At 51.8% G+C, this 17,922-nt stretch overlaps 6 protein-coding genes across 6 annotated transcripts; 3 read left to right on the top strand and 3 right to left on the bottom strand.

Annotated features, from left to right (window-relative positions):
• The first annotated feature begins 47 nt into the window (after nt 1–47).
• On the top strand, nt 48–1,344 carry QC762_708200 (uncharacterized protein). The gene is made up of 2 exons (XM_062893663.1): nt 48–591; nt 735–1,344. Exons 1-2 carry the CDS (start codon nt 181–183, stop codon nt 1,188–1,190), a joined length of 867 nt encoding a protein of 288 aa, XP_062739489.1. The 5' UTR covers nt 48–180; the 3' UTR covers nt 1,191–1,344.
• Nucleotides 1,345–1,738: 394 nt separating this feature from the next.
• Nucleotides 1,739–2,188, bottom strand: BUD31 (Component of the SF3b subcomplex of the U2 snRNP; the record flags this gene model as incomplete). Its single annotated transcript, XM_062893662.1, has 1 exon — nt 1,739–2,188. One exon carries the CDS (start codon nt 2,186–2,188, stop codon nt 1,739–1,741), a length of 450 nt encoding a protein of 149 aa, XP_062739488.1.
• Nucleotides 2,189–2,475: 287 nt separating this feature from the next.
• NdufA6 (ndufa6 NADH-ubiquinone oxidoreductase subunit) lies at nt 2,476–3,329 on the top strand. The gene is made up of 5 exons (XM_062893661.1): nt 2,476–2,608; nt 2,668–2,729; nt 2,799–2,945; nt 3,039–3,149; nt 3,208–3,329. Exons 1-5 carry the CDS (start codon nt 2,566–2,568, stop codon nt 3,217–3,219), a joined length of 375 nt encoding a protein of 124 aa, XP_062739487.1. The 5' UTR covers nt 2,476–2,565; the 3' UTR covers nt 3,220–3,329.
• On the bottom strand, nt 3,208–4,053 carry RPC19 (RNA polymerase subunit AC19; the record flags this gene model as incomplete). Its single annotated transcript, XM_062893660.1, has 4 exons — nt 3,208–3,544; nt 3,604–3,680; nt 3,735–3,826; nt 3,886–4,053. The coding sequence occupies 4 exons, from the start codon at nt 4,051–4,053 to the stop codon at nt 3,417–3,419; spliced, it is 465 nt and encodes a 154-aa protein (XP_062739486.1). The 3' UTR covers nt 3,208–3,416.
• A 3,150-nt stretch (nt 4,054–7,203) lies between these two features.
• Nucleotides 7,204–9,964, top strand: QC762_708170 (uncharacterized protein; the record flags this gene model as incomplete). Its single annotated transcript, XM_062893659.1, has 2 exons — nt 7,204–8,661; nt 8,776–9,964. Exons 1-2 carry the CDS (start codon nt 8,429–8,431, stop codon nt 9,962–9,964), a joined length of 1,422 nt encoding a protein of 473 aa, XP_062739485.1. The 5' UTR covers nt 7,204–8,428.
• Nucleotides 9,965–12,714: 2,750 nt separating this feature from the next.
• Nucleotides 12,715–16,614, bottom strand: SAT4 (serine/threonine-protein kinase HAL4/sat4). Its single transcript, XM_062893651.1, has 3 exons — nt 16,557–16,614; nt 13,974–16,298; nt 12,715–13,910 (listed from the first exon to the last, which is right to left on the bottom strand). Exons 2-3 carry the CDS (start codon nt 15,324–15,326, stop codon nt 13,779–13,781), a joined length of 1,485 nt encoding a protein of 494 aa, XP_062739484.1. The 5' UTR covers nt 15,327–16,298; nt 16,557–16,614; the 3' UTR covers nt 12,715–13,778.
• Nucleotides 16,615–17,922: the final 1,308 nt, after the last annotated feature.

The following is a 17,922-nucleotide window of genomic DNA, read 5'->3' as shown; positions in this document are numbered from 1 at the left end:
CGCTCGGACCCCAAAAAGGTCCGTGCCAGCCTAAGCTTTATCGACATCGTCATTCGGCGAGGGATTCATGATGCTTCTTCCCATAAAAGTAACTAGGTATCAATCAACACGGCTTGCTTGCAAAGAAGTCCTAACAGTCATCAGTACAAACCAACTAGATTGTCGGCTGCATCAAACACAATGGGAAAACGCGCAAGGGAATATGACGAGGCACCCACAGATCCGGGCTCAGCCTTCACTACTGTCCTCCTCAGCATCAGCAACGGATCCGAACCTCTAACCAAAGTCCCCGCTGCTTCCGAACCAGATCCTACGGCCACCCAAGTCCCAGCAGCCAAAATCACCGAGTTGGATCCTTCCCTCATCACCACCACCAAGACCAACAATCCCATGCCCTGCTCCCTCCCACCGCACAAAGAACCAATCACCTTCTCATCCTACCAAGAATACGAATCTCACTACCGCAACGAGCACACCAACCGCTGCCTCGAATGCCGCAAAAACTTTCCTTCTTCCCATCTCCTCAGCTTGCACATCAGTGAAAATCACGATGCCTTCATCCAAGTCAAGCGAGACAAGGGAGAGCGCACAGTAAGTCCCCATGCTCACCCCTTACCAAACACCCAGATATCCCAATTCATTAACCCCAATTCTCCTCATCTCAGCCGATCACTTCTCATACAAGGTTTGTGTCAACTGTCTAACCATTTGTTTCGTTAACTCCACTTGTGTAGTACACCTGTTTCGTTGAAACCTGCGATAAAGTCTGTATGACGCCACAAAAGAGGCAGATGCACCTCATCGCCAAGCACATGTACCCCAAGAACTTCTTCTTTGGGGTCACGCGGTATGGTATTGATGGGCGACGGTCGCTGCTGCTTGATGAGAACAAGAAGGGCAGTGATAAGAAAACCGACAGCAACGGCAACAGGAGGCCGAGTCTTGCACCTGTCTCTTCAGAATCTCAACAGCAGCACAGCCAAGACAGCACGCCACCTGTCAACACAGAAAAGCCAGTGTCAGCAGCCGCCAAACCCGAGGATAACGAGATGCAAGTTGAACCTGCTAGTTCTGAGCGCAAGCCTGATGTGGAAATGGATGACATCTCGACTGCCATGTCGGCTCTCCAGTTCGTGCCAAGAGGCGTACGATTTGGCCGTGGCAAAAGGGCCGGTTTCGCGAAACGATAGTATTTACTATACTCCAAGTTGGATAGCGTTTCAGCATAATAACACAAAGGCAGGTTGGAGGAGGTTACACCGTCACATACCCAGTGGGATCAAGTACGATAAACAAGAGACTCACAGAGAGATGAATATTGTACACAGTTAATCGAGATTCTCATTATATTCATGATTTAAACAACCCAGTGGATCGCCTCTATGATGCTATGATGTTTCCTGCCTGATATGTGAGCTTCCAACACCCTAGCATCAAAACGAAACGCACCGTACATGTGGGGTGCCTTACAGTCTCAAATCCCTTTCCAAAAACGCCCAGAATGATGTCGCTATGTGTGCGATAGGAACCTTATTAGTTTCCCCGTCTCTAGAAAACCGCTATATCCTCCCCGCTGAATGCTTTCTATCGTTGCGTCGGCCTGGTCTCTGGTCTCCATCCGCAGTGTGATCTGCTTTTATCTCCTTCCATTGTTAGCCTTGTCCATTCTCCCACTGATATCCTCCTCCTGTTTTTTTTTTCCCCTTCATCGCTCCCCCGCCCGTCCCTTTTCCCGCTTTCAGTCAGTAGAAGCACAACCCCTACACCCACAGCTAACGCACTGCACCTCCCTATCCTCCCCCTTCATCTGCGCCCTCGGCACCCTGCACACGCAGGTAGAGTTAAAATTTGTCTCCTTTGTCTGGATGCACCTCAGGCAGCACAGCTTCTCGTACCCCTGCTTCTTCCACTTTGCGATGAGCGCCGCGTCGGCGTAGCCGTTTTTGAGGAGCCAGTCGTAGAGCTGCTTGGATATCGCCTCCTTTTCGTAGTAGAGCTCGTAGATGTAGCGGGAGCGCTGGTGAGAGATTTGGAAGATGGGCCATTGGGCTTGGTGCTTGGGGATGTTGTCCGAGGGGGCGTTTTGGGCGTCTTTCATCTTGTTGGAGAAGATTAGGAGGTCTTCTTCTATGTCGGAGAAGCCGTCGGGGGGGGGCTTGCGTTTGGAGGAGGGGCGGATGGGGGGCATTTTTTGGAAGGGGGGGGGGTGGTGTGAGGGTTGGATTTGGGGGGGTGTTGTATAGTGTAAAACTATCGAAGATCGCAAAAAAGTGGTGATGTTTTATTCACAGTGTTTAGGTTGAGGAGTGTAATAGCTGATGGTGGGGCGAAATGCTGGAAAGCTGTCATTCGCGAAGCTGAGAAGGCTGCTTGATATAGCAAATGACTAAGCAAGCCACCTCTGACGCAGTGGGGTTCTCAGCAGCAGGGCGTTAAAGTGAGCGAACGAGGTGGTCAAAGCTTCCGCAGCGAGCGAGCGCTGCCGCCAATCCAAGGTGGGAGAGCAGCAACGTCAAGAAACCCCCCGATTCAGAACCGTAACAAACGACGACGAACTCGGGCGCCATGGCCATCTCACCTACCCAATTCGCTGTTACCACGCGGCAATGTAAGTCTTCTACTTTCAAGATCGTTCAAGAAAAAACAGCGGACTGACAAACGGAACAGCGGCCAATTGGGCCGACGCGAGAAGCAGAGTGCTTACAGCCTATCGGGCATGGATTCGGGCGGTACGTCCAAGGCAGAGGGATGTTGTTGTAGAGCAAGGGGCAATTGCTGACTGTGGTGGACTTCTCCAGGCGCCTGAGATCCAGACCATGTACTCGATCCCCCAACCCGTCTCCGCCATCCGCACCCGCATCAGACAGGAGTTCGAGCGTCACAGATTCGTCAACAAGCTCCCCGTTGTCGATATGCTCCTTTTGCAGAACAATGCCGACTACCAAGTAAGCGGAACAATACATGGGACTTTTGGGTGAAGGGTGGAAGTGGGAGGGGCTGTGGTATGGGGGGACTACAGCTGACATTTGGTCTTGCAGGAAACCATGAACTTCTGGCGTCAAACCACACACTTGATGAACTACTTCAAGGAGGAGAACTTCAGAGGCGAGAAGATCCTGCCCTCAAACTTCGTTTCCGGTTTCCTGGAGGTAAGCTTTCTTATACTCTCACACAGATACTTCCACTCATGCTCACAGTTGTATACAGGGCCGCAACTAGAATGGGTGCCTATCACACCCTCTGTTTTTGATGTATATAAAGAGCAATGCCGCGATTCCTTAAAAAACAAACAGCTGTTTTTGCACATCCGCCCATGATAAAGTGTCCCCTCTACCTATGCATGTCCCAGCCCAGAGCACGCCTAAAACGCCAGTAGCCTAGTTTATCCTTGGTACAGAAAATCAAGCAGAATGAAGCTAAGCAGTAGCGGCCTTCTTCTTCTCAAAGTCGTCTGCCGCCGCCACAAACTTGTCAGTGACGACGTCGCAGAGCTCCTGAATGTCCCGGAGGCCCTTCTCAAGAGCTTCGATTGCGGTCGTTCCTTCTGATGGTGGTATCAGCATCCTAATTCTGGAAAGAAATGCAAAACGTGATAGAACTAACCGAAAGTTTGGATTCTGACGTTCATCTTAGCTTCTGATGGATGAGGGATGGCATAAGCACAGAATTCAACCTCGGGACTACAGTTTGTGTTAGTAGAATTTCATAAAGTGCAGCTTAGGAGCTCAACTCACTTTCTCATGATGACATATCTGAGAGCATTGCCGAGTGTGTGACCCTCATTGGAAAACTCGAACGAGGCAGCAGTTTCCGTTGACCCAGGAAGCTATGATTGAAACTTATTAGTTTTAAAAGTTTTGAGCAAAAATTGAGAACTCGACATACCAGTTTCACCCTCTGAACCTCCTCCTCCTCCTCCTCCTCCTCATAATCCTCCTCCTCCTCTACGTCCTCGCCCGCATCATCGACCATAGTATCATCCTTAACCTCAGGCTGGTGAGAGGTGGGCGCATCGTCCATGGCGATGTCCTCCGAGTCAGGTCTGGCAGCCATTTTGAGTTATGATGTCGATTTGCCTCTTTAGATTTGGCTTATTCGAATTCTCTGTATTGTACAAGGCTGAGGTGGAAGGTTCCGTCGTCAATATGAAAGCGAGTTCTTGATATTCGGATTCGGAAAATTTTATTGGGCGCTGGAAATTTTTGGAGAGAGCTTGTGACAGGGGCAGGAAAAGGCGTCCCCGCCACCCGTCCCCCGCCAAACTTGGAATTCACTTCTGCCCACCACACTCAAATCCAACGACACTCATTGTGATGCTCAGCCTTGTTTGTTGGATTACAGCCTTTCGGTCTTGAAAAGTTCTCGCAATTGCTCTTTCCCGTACTTGACTACTACTTCAACTTTAATTTCGCATTTTCAACGGCAGAAATCTCGGAGGAATTTTTAACAAATGTTCATGAGCAAGGCGATCAAAAAGCCACTTCACAGTGGCGGAGAATCACACCTCAAAATTCTGTGCATATGACCCAGTCTTTAACCTTTTTCGCGGAGTCATTGTATCATTCTACTCGGCCATAGCACTTGGACTTACGAAGGGTTAGAAAGGGATACACCACCTCTAGCTTGACAGCGGCTGCCCCGAACCAACAGGAAGACGACCCATTCCAACGGTATACCTTTATGCCCTCCTCATTGGGCGCTCGGAGTGAGGATCGCGTTAGCAAAGGGGGGGCTCTTCACGCATGCCACCCTCCCGAGGTTCTTCTTTGCATCCAGATATTCCAGAATGCGGGCGGTAAGGTTGCAGTGGAAAGGCAGGAGGCGCTCGACTCGACACCTCACAGGTTGTTGGGCTCGAAAGAAAAGACACAGAAGATGGCTTCGTTGCCGAGAGGCTCGGATAGCAGCATGATCTCCTGACGAGCGAGGGCCTGCTGTGACCTACTCGTGTCTGCATCTCGGCGAGTCTCTCTGTGTGGGACAAGCTGAACGGTTTATTGGAAGGGTTTATAGTGTTCGGTTCTTCAGACGTCGTTCGTATGAGGCAGGAAGAAAACAGCTGTTCAAGGGGGTGTTGGTGAACCACCACCATGTGACACTTTGTGTTTTCTTTTCCCTCGTCGACAGTGTCCCCTGGACCGGGTCGGATCGGGTCATCAGGATGTTGGGGCAGCCGAGAAGGCCGGAACAGACGATCCTAGGATTCCGGGGTTAGCACCGTCTCATGCGGCCGGCACATAGATGAAACACGGCTATCGCATGCAGCTCATCCAAGACCAAACGATAGACGAGAACAACAAGAGAAGAAAAACGTCGCCACAGCGAGGTTGAGGCTTTTTTCACCAGCTTCGTATGGACAGTTCACAGTCTTTCTCACCACCGCCCAATCCTCCGAGTTTGTGGTGTTTGTCTCAGGAGAGCCAACCGCCATATTCGGCAAGGCTGTTGATTGGTCAAGGTGTTGGACAAGAGGAGAAACATCTTGTGTACGGAGTACAACTTCAACCAGCGGTGGCCTATGGATTTGGGACAGACAGCCCCGTCGGCTTCCACTATCAACGCCAAAAGAGCCTGTCAAAAGTCGATTTTATGATCGAGGTCCGAGTCCTGTCGTTTATCCCCCGCTTGTCTGTGCGGTACAGCCTTGGCGAGCACAGACTAGATAATTCTCACAGACAGGCTTTCGACGGCGGCAGTCGCACAGAAATCCCGTCGAGGTACAATTTCTCCCCAAAGGAAGACAAGGGCAGCAAACACGAACGGCAGATGGCAGCTCGCAGCGGGAGAGCGGGATGTCGCGGAGGTGACTTTAAGGAAATCTCATCGAGGCTTTGAAGGAGAGATGGTGTTGGCGGCACAGTTGTCTCGTACCGTGCACAACACAGTGTGGACGATCATGGACGAAAAAACCCACACAACCCACCCACAAGGCTCACCAACTTCAGGGGTCCCCACCAGAACGCAGATGTCGCAGCCTGGGTGGAGCGCTGGTGAGGTTCAATAGACCACCGTCTTGCTGCTGCTGTTGCAGCCGCCAAACAAATACCCAGCCAGACCCAACATCTGGTTTTGTGATGGTGTCCGGAATGTGTGATGTGCTGACCTGATTTAGAAGAGTCTCAAGCACCAAGGAAACGAATGCGGTCTCATCCCTCTTTTCCAACCTCTCGTATTCTCACCTCACGCTAACTTTGTATAGTTGCATCTTTTATAAGAATCACCCGGTCCAATATCTCTGAAGCAGGCGATGGGCTCTTCCGGATATCTGGCCGCCTCTGAACTGACATCCCACCATCAGTCGGCGGCCTTTGTTCCGCGCAGCAGCTATGTGGGAGAGATCCGAAGTCATCCTTTCTATGGTTCCCGGAGCGGGAAAAAGATTACGCTAGTATACCTCACTATAGCCCACGATATCACACTCTCACATACTCTGTAGAGGCCCCCTCCATCTGGACCTTGTCTCAGTTGGTTTGAAAAAAAAAAAAGTCTTCAGAGAGTCCTTGATTGGGAAGAGACGTGAGACCCAATCAAAACCCAAAGTCATGAGGCAGTTTGTCCTCTACTAGGCCGCCGCAACATGAGGGATCCTGATGAGCAGAGAGGCGATCTTTTGAAGCTATTTCTATCGTGTTTGTTGATGATCATGGACCGCACCTACAGGGCCTAGAGATGCAGCGCTACGGGGAAAAAAGACGGGAGGACGTTGCTCTCGGTTGATAAAGCTGCGCCCCTCCTTGCAGCACAGACGAGTTTCAGGCGACACTGTCATGGCTGCTGGGAAGTCTGACAGGGGTCCAAAGAGGAAACAGTGGACTCCGTGTTTCTGCCAATAACGAGTGCCTCCACTTTCAATCCAAAACAACCTCAGAGCTTTTTAATGAAGAAAAAAAAACTCGTACTGTCCGAGGGACTTTTTGCGGGCCCACGGGAGAGTGAACACATGAGTCAAACGTAGAAGATAGGGAAACTCCAGACGGGCCTTTTACTTTTTGACCTCTCTCTTCAGCAGGTCTTTTTGATACGGGACAGGGCTAATTTTTCGGGGCACTTCCCAGTCGATCAGATTCAGACCAAGCCCCGCCCCTCGCCAACAAGGGCCTCCACTTGGTGCTCCACGACGTCGAATCTCAAACACTAGAGCCACTGACGGTCATCGTCCATCAGAGCTCGCTCTGGCTGAGCACCTGTGACCAAGGGAGTAGCCACAGACCTCACACACAACTTGCATCACCGTGTCTGCGTCGTCTCCTTTAATACCAGAGGCCCCCCGGTTCACGCTTATACGACTGGCAGAACTGGCCCTTTTACCTGCGTAGTGTAGCTCCGGCCATGCGAGTTGTGTTCCCCTAAAAAGAATCCCGCCGCCGTCTCACAGACAGCCCCTCATCCTTTTTCCATCCCATCATCATCCCTCCCCCCTTCCCCCGCGCCAGAAACTAGAAACAATACCCCTCCCCCTTATTATTATTTCACACATATTCCCTCTCTCCTCTCTCTCTCTGTCTCTCTTCTCGTCTCCGGAACAAAATAACCCTCGATCGCACTTTGTTTTGCTCGAGTCTTTTTTCTGTTTTTTTTTTCCTTCTTGTTTTTCATACTCTTGCTACCGCACTCTTGGCCTCCTCAGTTGTGGCGTGTAGGTGTAATACCATCCAAACCATCCCCGGTCACTCCGTCATCCAACACAGCACCACCGAATCCCCCGTGCCCGCTTCTCTGCGGCGCAATAATTTAGTCTTGTTGGTCATCTATATATCGGCCGACTCCCCCAAAGGAACAAGGAAGACGGGACGAAGCAGGAGATTAAGCAGGTGGAATAGTTGGAATTGGAATTGGAATTAGAGAAGAACAGGAACGACTATCTACGTCCGGGCCGAAGCAATCCAACGAATCCCAGCAAAAGTCCAATCCAGCGCAAGCGCCCGTCAAAAAGTCTTGGGTGGTGGTGTCGTCTTTCCCTTTTACGACGTGCATTGCCAAAAAAAGGAAGGTGCAGCAACTGCAGCATTTGGTTGCAGCAACACGCCGACGCACAGCACCTACCAGCACAGCACAGCACACATTGCACAGCACAGCACAAGCACAGCGCAACGCAGTCGGAGAGGGAGAAAGAAGCGCCCGGTTTTCTTCTGGCCGACGCAATTAATCCAAGAAAAAGGAGACAGAGTACCGAGTATCCAATTCGTGGGCTCGACTCGACTCGACTACCAGACTCGACGCCTCTTTCCCGCCGCACTTCCTCGCTTCAACCCATTCATCCATCCACACACACTCTCGATTCGGATCGCCCTCTCACACACCCACCCACCCCCCCCCCCCAGTTAGGCCCTGCCCCCCAATTTTCGGGGAAATCTGAGTGATCGGTTTTTCCAAACCCGCTTCCAAATCCTCGAATTGCCTGCAACGCGCCACCGCTACACAACTCATCATGAGCACCGCAGTCGCAATAGCCCCTTCACCGGCTCCTCACGACAGGCCTTCTTTTGGCAACGACATCACCACATCTCCCAGCGCCCAGAGGCCAACACAGTCGATTCCTCCTCCTCCACCCATGTCCGCAAACCCGAACGCGCCAGCGCCAGCGCCAGCACGCACTGGTAGCGGCAGCCCAAAGGGTGTAGGTGCCGCTCCCACCGCTCACAAGTCCTCTCCACCCAGCGCGTAAGTTTTGCTCTCCAGCCCCCCTTTCCAGCTGCTGCGCTGCGCCCATCAGCCCTGGGTCTGTTGTTTCATTTGGAGCAACGTTACTAATCCGTCCCGTCGCACCACGCACAGATCTCGAAGCAGAGAAGGCCCCAAAATCATCGTCAAGAAGGAGCCTGGATCGCCCGATTTGCCCACAGCCCGTCACCGGCCGAGGAAGCTCGATCTCTCCAAGAACACGACAAACATTGTCTCACCCGCCACAGGACGGCCCCTGACTGCCAGAGACGGCCTGGGCATCCAGGAAGTTGGTCTGGCCTGCCTGTCACCCGGCTTCGTAACCCAGGACCCAGTCATGAAGGAGCAGCTGCAGCGCAGCATGAGCGTCAGGGAACACCAGAGGCAGATTATTGAGCAGAGGTTACAGCAGCAGTCGGCCAAGGGCGACGGTCCCGCCGACAAGGACGGAGGCCAATTTACCGCAAAGACACCTGGTTTTGCCCGCAAGCGTGGGCCTCCGCCAGGTCTGAGCATCGTTGCGCCGTCGCACGAGCAGTTTGCGAACGAGCGCGTGATCCAATCCGCGCCACTGGGCCAGACCTTCACAGGGAGACACAACCCGCACCCGCTAACGCGACACATCACCAACCAGCCCTCGAACCTGGCCAGGAACTCACACATTCACCACGTCCCAGCCCAGCAAACGAACAATCGCCTCCCGCCCATCGCCGACGTTTTTGGACAGAACCTTTCCGGACACCCAGAATCCAGCGGCCACGCGCTCTTTGCCAACCAGAACCGCGCCCCTCTTGCGTCGCCGCACCACCCGCCACCTCAGCAGCAGCAAGCGTCCACCCCAGGCCGGCCGAGGGAGTACAAGTCGGCCGAGGAAGCCCAGGTGGAACTGGCAGGCGGCAGACCGGAACTTTTACCCAAGTTAGTACACTACGCAGGCAACCAGCAGCAACCCCCAACACCACCGTCCCCGCACCCGTACCCGCAGCAGCAGCAACAGCAGCAACAACACTCGCGAGACTCGAGATATGACGGGATACCGCAGTATGCTGACGCGAGCCGGAGCATCAGCAGCAACAATGTCGTCCCGAGCCACGCGCCGCCCCTCAAGAGAAGTCGGGCCGAGTACGAGGACGGCAGCCCGCCGCTGGGGGGGAACGGGAGCAGACCTGCGCCGCACGCGCCGGGGTCGAGCAGGAGGACGGGGCCGTTTGAGGAGGGGAGGGACTCGCCTGACACGCAGAGGGCGAAGAGGGAAGAGTTTTTGAAGCTGTGTGAGAGAGCTTGGGATTTGTTTCACTCATGAGGCTCTGGTGGGGGAGATTTATTTTGTTGTGATGTGATTATTTTTACTGCTACTACTACTACCACACTACTACCTCTTACGATTCGATATTTTTGGATTTTGATATATCTGGGCTGGCGGGGCTGGTTTTTGGGGTTTGGAGCTTGGGGTTTTTGGGGTTTATTTTCGAGGGGATGGAAGGGGAAATTTGTTTGGTTATGTGGAGGAGAAAGGGGGGTGGTGGAAGAAGGGGAGGAGGAGGAAGAGGAAATAAAACAACTGGGTGGTTGGAGGGATGGAATGGATTGGTATGAAATGGTATGGGATATTTCGGGGGGGTGCTGCTGGCTGGCGTATTTATTTTGAGGGAAGGGGGGGTTATTCTGGTTTATTTATTTACCTATTGGGGTGGTTTCTCTACTATGCACGCAGACAACTGAATGTTGAGGTTCTTTCTGTTTACTTTTGTTGTGCGAAAAACGATTTCGATGTGCGGTTTGAAAATGTAATACTTTTTGTTGATATTTTGGGCAGTTGCCGGTTTTTGCTTTTGTGCTTTGCCGGTGGTCTTTACTTGAACGCGCACTGTACTTGTCAAGAAGGGATTTGCTCAGTTTGATTATATTTACTTGTCTGAGGGCATTGGACAATGGCTCTGTTCTCCCAGTGAGGAGGTTGAGGTTCAGGGGTATAAGGGGGGGCTTGATAATGATGATATGAAAGAACCTATGGGTTTTAAGGGGATGTCTGTGTGTGTGTGTGTGTGTGTGTGTGTGTGTGTGTGTGTGTGTGTGTGTGTACACGGAGGAGATATATATGTACAGTGAATACTACCTACCTGCTGCCTTGTGGAATACTGTCGACTATTCATCTAGTTAGGTATCTAATAGAAGTGAAATATTTACCGGCTGTGCTTGTCTGCTGTTGCTGTCTTTCTAGACGCTTTTGTGTATTTTGCTGGTGGCATAGTCTTATCCAAATATGCAAGCGAGTGTTTCCTCTCATCTTCTTCAGCGCAGGAGCATGGAGAGTTGGTCCATGGTTCAGCGGGAAGTGTATGTGGAAGAGATGCTATACTGATACACGACGATGAAGGGAGGGTGGACGCGCTTGAGTAGGTGCCGAGTGATGATGTTCCACGTAGTAATACGGAAGGACAAAAAAACGGATGTGAAATCGGGTCGGCTGTCTACATTAAGTACACGAGCTTGTACGACTCCCCCAAGAAAGGTTTGTGCGAGTGAGTGACGTCTTTTGGTTACGACGGAAATGGTATAAATAGTAGAGATAGATTGGGGGGAAGGGGCGTACCGGGTGCCAGGCGGGCGGGTGGCGGCAGAGAAAGGGGTTCTAGTTTGTGAGACGTCAAGATGGTCCACACGGTGGTGAGAAATTAGGAGGGTTGTGGATTTGATGATGCAAAAAAGATTTCAATTTCGCTCTGGACTTCTTTACGACATCTATCATTCAGTCAAACATGACTGACTAGTGAGATGGATATTCCACGGCTGTCAAAAGGGGGATATAAGAAAGAAAGAAAAGAAAAGAAAAAAAAAAAAGAAGAAAAAAAAAAAAAAAAAAAAAAGAGAGAGAGAGAGAGAGAGAGAGAGAGAGAGAGAGAGAGAGAGAGAGAGAGAGAGAGAGAGAGAGAGAGAGAGAGAGAGAGAGAGAGAGAGAGAGAGAGAGAGAGAGAGAGAGAGAGAGAGAGAGATAATCGTTCGTGAACACAGCAGCTGTTGCATTCCAAGTGATCGCATACGAGAAACTCCAATTCCGCGGGGAGGGGGCGTAACGATCGAGATGATATCATGAGATCTACGGGATATCCCGCATTTCATCAGTTGGAAATGGACCATGTTGCTCAGCCCGTTAAAGCAACACTGTTGGCTATCCAGCATCTTGCCAGAGAAACATGGTGTTGAGGCACCGTACCCCATCAAGAATGAAGACAACAGCAAGCCCCGTACTAAAGAGAGAGGAACCCTTTCCCATCTCCCCTCACTCTTACCCCTGAATGAAAAAAAGCCCTTCTAGAAGACTCTTGTCTCCTTCCATTCTTTCATCCACCCACCCGCCGCTATTGATGGAGATCGCACCATGAACCGCCCGTACCTGACCCATCACCCGCCCCCTTTTGAACCCCCTCACAAGGAACCAAACCACGGACACTTATCTCTTCACAAAACCCCCATTCAAACCCAACCCACGCGACGCCCCATGCGAGATTAAGTGTCCAACCCAAAGCAAAGGAGGAGACGAGACCCTGGGCCTTGATCCACGCGGCCTTGAAAAAAAAAAAGATGCCGACATCCGATCCGATATCCCGAACCCTCCCTCTCCCTCCCACCCAATTATCACGATCCCACAAAAACGTCAGCCAAGACATTCCATAGGGTCATTCTTCTCCCTCCCACATCCCGAAATTCAACCAACTGCGGCAGGGACGGTAGTTTTCGTTTTCGTCTTGGCTCAGGTTCTTTTGCTTTCTCTTGCAGAAGTGAGTGGGTTGGTTAGTTGCCTCAGTAATAGTTGGGCTGTTGTGGGTTGGGTTGTGGGTGTATTCATGCAGAACCTCCCCTGATCTGTGTGGGCGTCTGTACTCTTCAAGAGCGAGCTGTGTTGGTGAGTATGATGAGAAGAGTACATCAAACGTGACTGTGTATTGTATCATGTATACATTACTATACTTAAATATGTTCCTTCCCAGATAAAACGAACGCTTTGCCAACCTCTCCAGAAAAGCATAAACAACCGCCCGCCTGCCTGCCTACGCCGCGCTTGAAAACTGTAATATAAAATGGTGGTAGTCTGTCGTGAAAAATGCAATCTCCCTCCCCCCCGCGTGGTCTTTTCGCTGTTCAAACCCTTCTTATCTATCCCCCACCAGCTGAAATTATCAACATCTTCAAATAGTCATCATCCATCCTCGGCTTGCCTGTCATGTCCCAGCTTCTCACGTCCATCACCACCTAGCTTCTCTCCCAAAAAGTTGTAAAAGAGAAAAAGAAAAAATAGTATTCACCTGCCCCTTGTGCTCCTACTCCCCTCTAACTACTCTATAAAAAAATAGTGTAGTTCAAACCCCCCTCTGCAAACCTCTTCTTCCCTCACCTTCCCTTACCCCACTTTTTGCCCGCAAGTGAGAACACGCGCAGACAAGAAAAAAAAAATCAGATCTGGCCAACCCAATTCCCTCTGTTCTGAACAAACGGAAGAAAAGAAAAGAAAAAGAACTAGCCTCCCTAACGAAGCGAAAAGTATTAGTATAGTAAGGGCTGCAAGAGAAATCGATAGTTTGCTATAAAAAAAATGATGTAAAAGAAGTTATATCATTCGCCCGAACTCCAATGCTTTGCTCGTGAGAATCTTGACCTTGCTTGCTTGTGTGTGTGTGTTGGGGGGGGGGTGTGTGTGCTTTGCCATGTGAGAGTGTCGTCGTCATTTCGCTTCGTGAAATAGAATGAAAGGTGCCTCATGATATGTCATGAGAGGCGCGCGCTGTGGTAGTAGTAGTAGTAGTAGTAGAAGAAGAAGAAGAAGAAGAAGAAGAAGAAGAAGAAGAAGAAGAAGAAGAAGAAGAAGAAGAAGAAGAAGAAGAAGAAAAAGAAGAAGAAGAAAGAACTAATAGGTATTTGATATGAATCCTCTGTCGAAAAAACAACAAGTGAAGAAAAGAAGAAAAAAAAGGTCTGTGTTTTTTTTTTTTTTTTTGGTGTTTTTGTTTTTTTGTTTCGTTTTGTTTGCCCCGCCAGACGTGGTTCTCCCTCGGATAATGCTATTTTATACATAAACAACAACATCATTCCAATTTCGATCCAGCCTGACGGAGCTCGTGTTAAAGACCTTCTTCACCAGCCTTGCACAGTTTTATCTCACGGCCCCACTCAGATTTGAGGACTTGCGAGGCTGTGATTCTTCTAGACGGATTTGGGTCGAGGATGGAGTAAATCACATTCCTGCAGCGGGCCTAAATGGGGGATGGTGGGTTAATGCGAGTCAAAAGAGTGTTATGGTTCACAATCGCACTTACCCTGTGCAACGACTCTATCGGGCCATAGCCCGCTTCATCCCTCCGTCCTTCAAGGTACCGATCATAGAATTCATCCTCGTCCTTCTTGGCCACGCGCCAGAGGTGACGACCAGTCCGCATAGCCATGTAAATGACACCGCAAGCCCAGACGTCCACAGCGCGGGCATCAAATTCCCTGTCGATGTACTCCTCTGGAGCAATGTAAGGGGCCGAGCCGCACAAGCCCGACACCATGTGCGCATCGTTCTCCCAGGCCATGCGGAAACACTCTCCGTTTCCGAAATCCGTAATTTTGAGCCCGCCGTTGGTGGTGAGAAGCAAGTTTTCTGGCTTCAGATCGCGATGGGCAACTCCCATCTCATGCATGTATTCCACGCCACGCATCATCTGCTTGAAGAAACAGTCCGCCTCCTGAACCTCGAGCTTGCCTGCCGCCAGGACAAGGGTGTAAAGATCACCACCGGCGCAGAACTCCATCACCTCGCAATAGTCGCCCTTTGAGTCCTTAACCAGGTCCAGCGTGTGGATGACGTTGGGATGGCGGAGAGACGAAGAGATGCAGAACTCGGCCGTAAGACGTTTGCTATACTTCTTTTCGGTCTCCTCTGGACGCCTGCGGAACTCCTTGACGGCGAACAGCTTCTCGCCGACACCATTCTCCATCTTCTTGTGGGAAATTCTTACGATGCCGAAAGCGCCGCGGCCCACCACCTCCTGGCACTTGCCGTACTTCTCCACCAAACCACCGGCTCCGTTCGCCGCCTTCTTGTCCGAAGCCGAAGAGCCTCCTTCCTTTTCCCGCTTCAGATTGTCGACCCAGTTGGAGACGAGCGAAAGGTCATTCTCGGGCGCCGCATGCTGCGGTTCAGACTTCCGGCCGAGCAGCCCCTTGATCATGTCGGTTAACCTCTCCTGGCGACGCGACGACTTGAGGTGGTGCTCGTGTCCTCCGGGAGGATCTGGGAGAAGCATGAAGCGCTGCAAGTGGCCATCCTTGCCGTTTGCCAATTTGGACTTGCTCGCTGTCGCAGTGGTCGGGGCGGGCGACTTGTCTGACGCAATCGAACCCTTACGTTCTGGGGCCGAGGGCCTCGAGGGCGGCGGGGAAGTGTTGCCAGGGGTGCCGGTGCTGGGAGTGGGCTTGCCGTCGGTGGATGCGGCGCGAGAGGCAGCGTCTCTGGTCGAGAACATGCGCGTCAGACGGTCTTTTACAGACGCCTTCTCCACGGGCTTTGCGGGCTGCTCGGTCAAACCGTTCAGGTTGGGAGACCTGGGGGGGAGATCGACCGACTTGATTGACGGGGCCTGGGAGGACCTCGTGGAGGGAGGCTTGGCATCGGCGGTGGTTGACATGTTTAGGTATGCGAGAAGAGCGCTGGGCTTCTTGGACGGTGCTGTAGGAGAATATTGATGGCGGGTGCCGCAGTGCTGGAGCGGGCAAAGAGGTAAGCGAGTCGGGTGGTTTCAGTCACTGCGCTTATGCAAGAGCAAAGGCAGGGCAGCAGCAGTGATGGTAGTGGCGGCGAACGCGCCTTGTGGTCTTGGTGGGCAGAGCCCGGGGCTATCCTGTTATAACGACCAAAACTGCCAAGGTTTTTTGTTGTTGTCGCTGCTGAGTTCTGTCGGGGACAGACGGGGAAAAGTCTGTGGGAGTAAGAGGTAGGGGGAAGAAGCAGCGCGAGCGGAAAATCAAGAAGTCGTTGATGTGGAGTGCTGCAAAAGTGGAGCTCGGGAGGCGAGTGAATCGCTGAAATGGGAATTGCTCCTGGGGCTTTTGATATGATAGGGTGGCTCTTCCAAGATATTAGTAGTGGCCGAGGAGCAGGGTGCCGGATGATGACTTCTTGGTCAGGAGGATTGAATCGGACATGGTGAATCGGTCAAGTAATGGCTGAGGAGAGCTTGAAGAAGTGACACAGAGAGCCAGTTTCGGTTTGTTATTGGTTATGTAAGAGGGTTGAGGGCGAGGGTAAAATTTGTGTCGTGACTGGTTCGTGCCGTTGCTTTCCCCTCCGGTTTGAGGGCTTGAAGTAAAGGTAGGTAACGGTAAAGGTAAAGGTAAAGGTTCAGGTAAAAAGAGCTCGCCGGGTTGGACAGAGCGGGGGCAAAAATGCCGTCGGCTGATGGGGGTATGGAGGAGTCTTTGACAGACCGGACTGGCTGGCTGGCCCTCTCACTCTTCGCCAGTCTCTTCCTTGGATGACCGAGGTAGAAGATCTATGGGCGCGAGACGCAGGCCTGAGGACAGGCAACGACCGGCCGTTGGTGAGAAGGAGATGGAAGGGCCAAACCAACACGGCCTGCTTGCTGATCGAAGCTCGCAGCCTTATAGTTCCGAGACGTCAGCAAGCTGCAATCTTCTTTCTGCACGGCAAGCTGCAACCCCTCTCTCGTCACCGCGAACGGGCGGTGAATCTGATCAGTCCAGTGAAAGGGAAAAAGGGAACAGGTCCGCTTTAGGACAGCCTTCTCCTCCCAGCAGCCATACATGTACTCTTGTACCGTATGGCAACAAATTACCAGGGGGACGTGAATAAGGGACGGACGGAACACCCTCGTGGGATGGGGTAGAGTGGTACGTACCACAACCTATCGTGCATGTATGGAGGTACTTGTGCGCAGTACCTGTGAGAAAACAAGGAAGTGACTCTAAGGTGGCGGGAAACCTCAAAAAAAAAAAAAAAAACCTAAAACCAACCACAACTTCTTCTCGTGAATTCCACGTTATGTAATAAGCCCTACGATATCCGAATGGAGGCTCAACTTCTGTCCCTTCTTTGTCTGAAAGCAGCCGCGGGAGCCAAACACCTGGGTCATTTCTTCGGCCGTGAGCCTGCCCGGCCATGCCCAAACTTTGCTCCAGACCTTCTTCTCCGCCATCCTTTTTCGGCACAAAAGATACCCAATATTTTAAAACCCCCAAAGAAACTTCCCTGTGTGCAGCCGCTTGTGACGCCCTCCCTTTTTGATATATGCTGTGCTCCCCAGCCTCGGCCGTGCTGTCAAAAGGGAAATTCTAGACCCCTATGGTTAGATTTGCCTGTCCTGTCATTGGCTATTTCGTTTGGATCTCGCTGAATTCAAGGTTTGTTCTTGCTCTCTCAGTGAAATTCTATAAAAACAACCTCCACTGGATCCATCCCTATTCATGCAAGGCACCTGCAGCTGTTGCGATTTCGTAACTGCTTTGGGCCGGCGAGATGATGGGCGAGGGCAGCCACGATGAAAACCACGAAATGTGGGATGTCTCTCCACTTCAAACACACAACGAAAAGCTTCTGTTGCGTTCTTTTTATACAACTCTGCATCTCATGAACGATCAATTATCAACAGGCCCATCAGTCAAAGTTGCAAAAAGCCAACCCAATAACCCGCACTTACACGCCCTAGGCGCAGTCTTGGCAGAGCAACGTTCTCCTGTATCCACCCGATGATCCCCAAGAGGGACATCCGCACAGATTCGCCGGCCTTGGCAACGCATCTTTTGTTTCCACCAGCCCCATCAAAAACCCCATGCGCCTCCCCCCCCCGGTGCCGGCCTCGTTGGCGCCGTGGGCGGCCTCCCGGCTCTTTGTTCTGGGGCAGGTGCGGGGGCACACACGGCCGGACGGGGAGGAGGTGCCCGCCGAAGCGAGGGCAACTCTTGTCCCGGAACTTCCACCCCAAATTGGCTGGAAATTGGTCACATCTTCCAGTTACCTCTCACTCCCATCTCCCATCCCACCCTCGGGATCCTTTCCAGCATCGAAACGTGGCCGGCGACCAGGCCCTGACGCAGGTGTGCCGTTGACTGACCACTGCTTCAGCCCATGGCCACATACGATAGTCCACCACGTTGTGCGGACAGGGCCCTGCGACCTCTACGCAGCATTGATCAACCATTTCTCCCTATTCGAGCATGAAACCTGTTGTCTATGAGGCATTTTCCCCCTTCCCTTCCCTCCTCTTT

Source organism: Podospora pseudocomata, chromosome 7, assembly GCF_035222375.1.
Source record: "Podospora pseudocomata strain CBS 415.72m chromosome 7, whole genome shotgun sequence".
Classification (NCBI taxonomy): Eukaryota; Fungi; Ascomycota; class Sordariomycetes; order Sordariales; family Podosporaceae; genus Podospora; species Podospora pseudocomata.
This window is presented reverse-complemented; position numbering and strand designations above follow the sequence as displayed.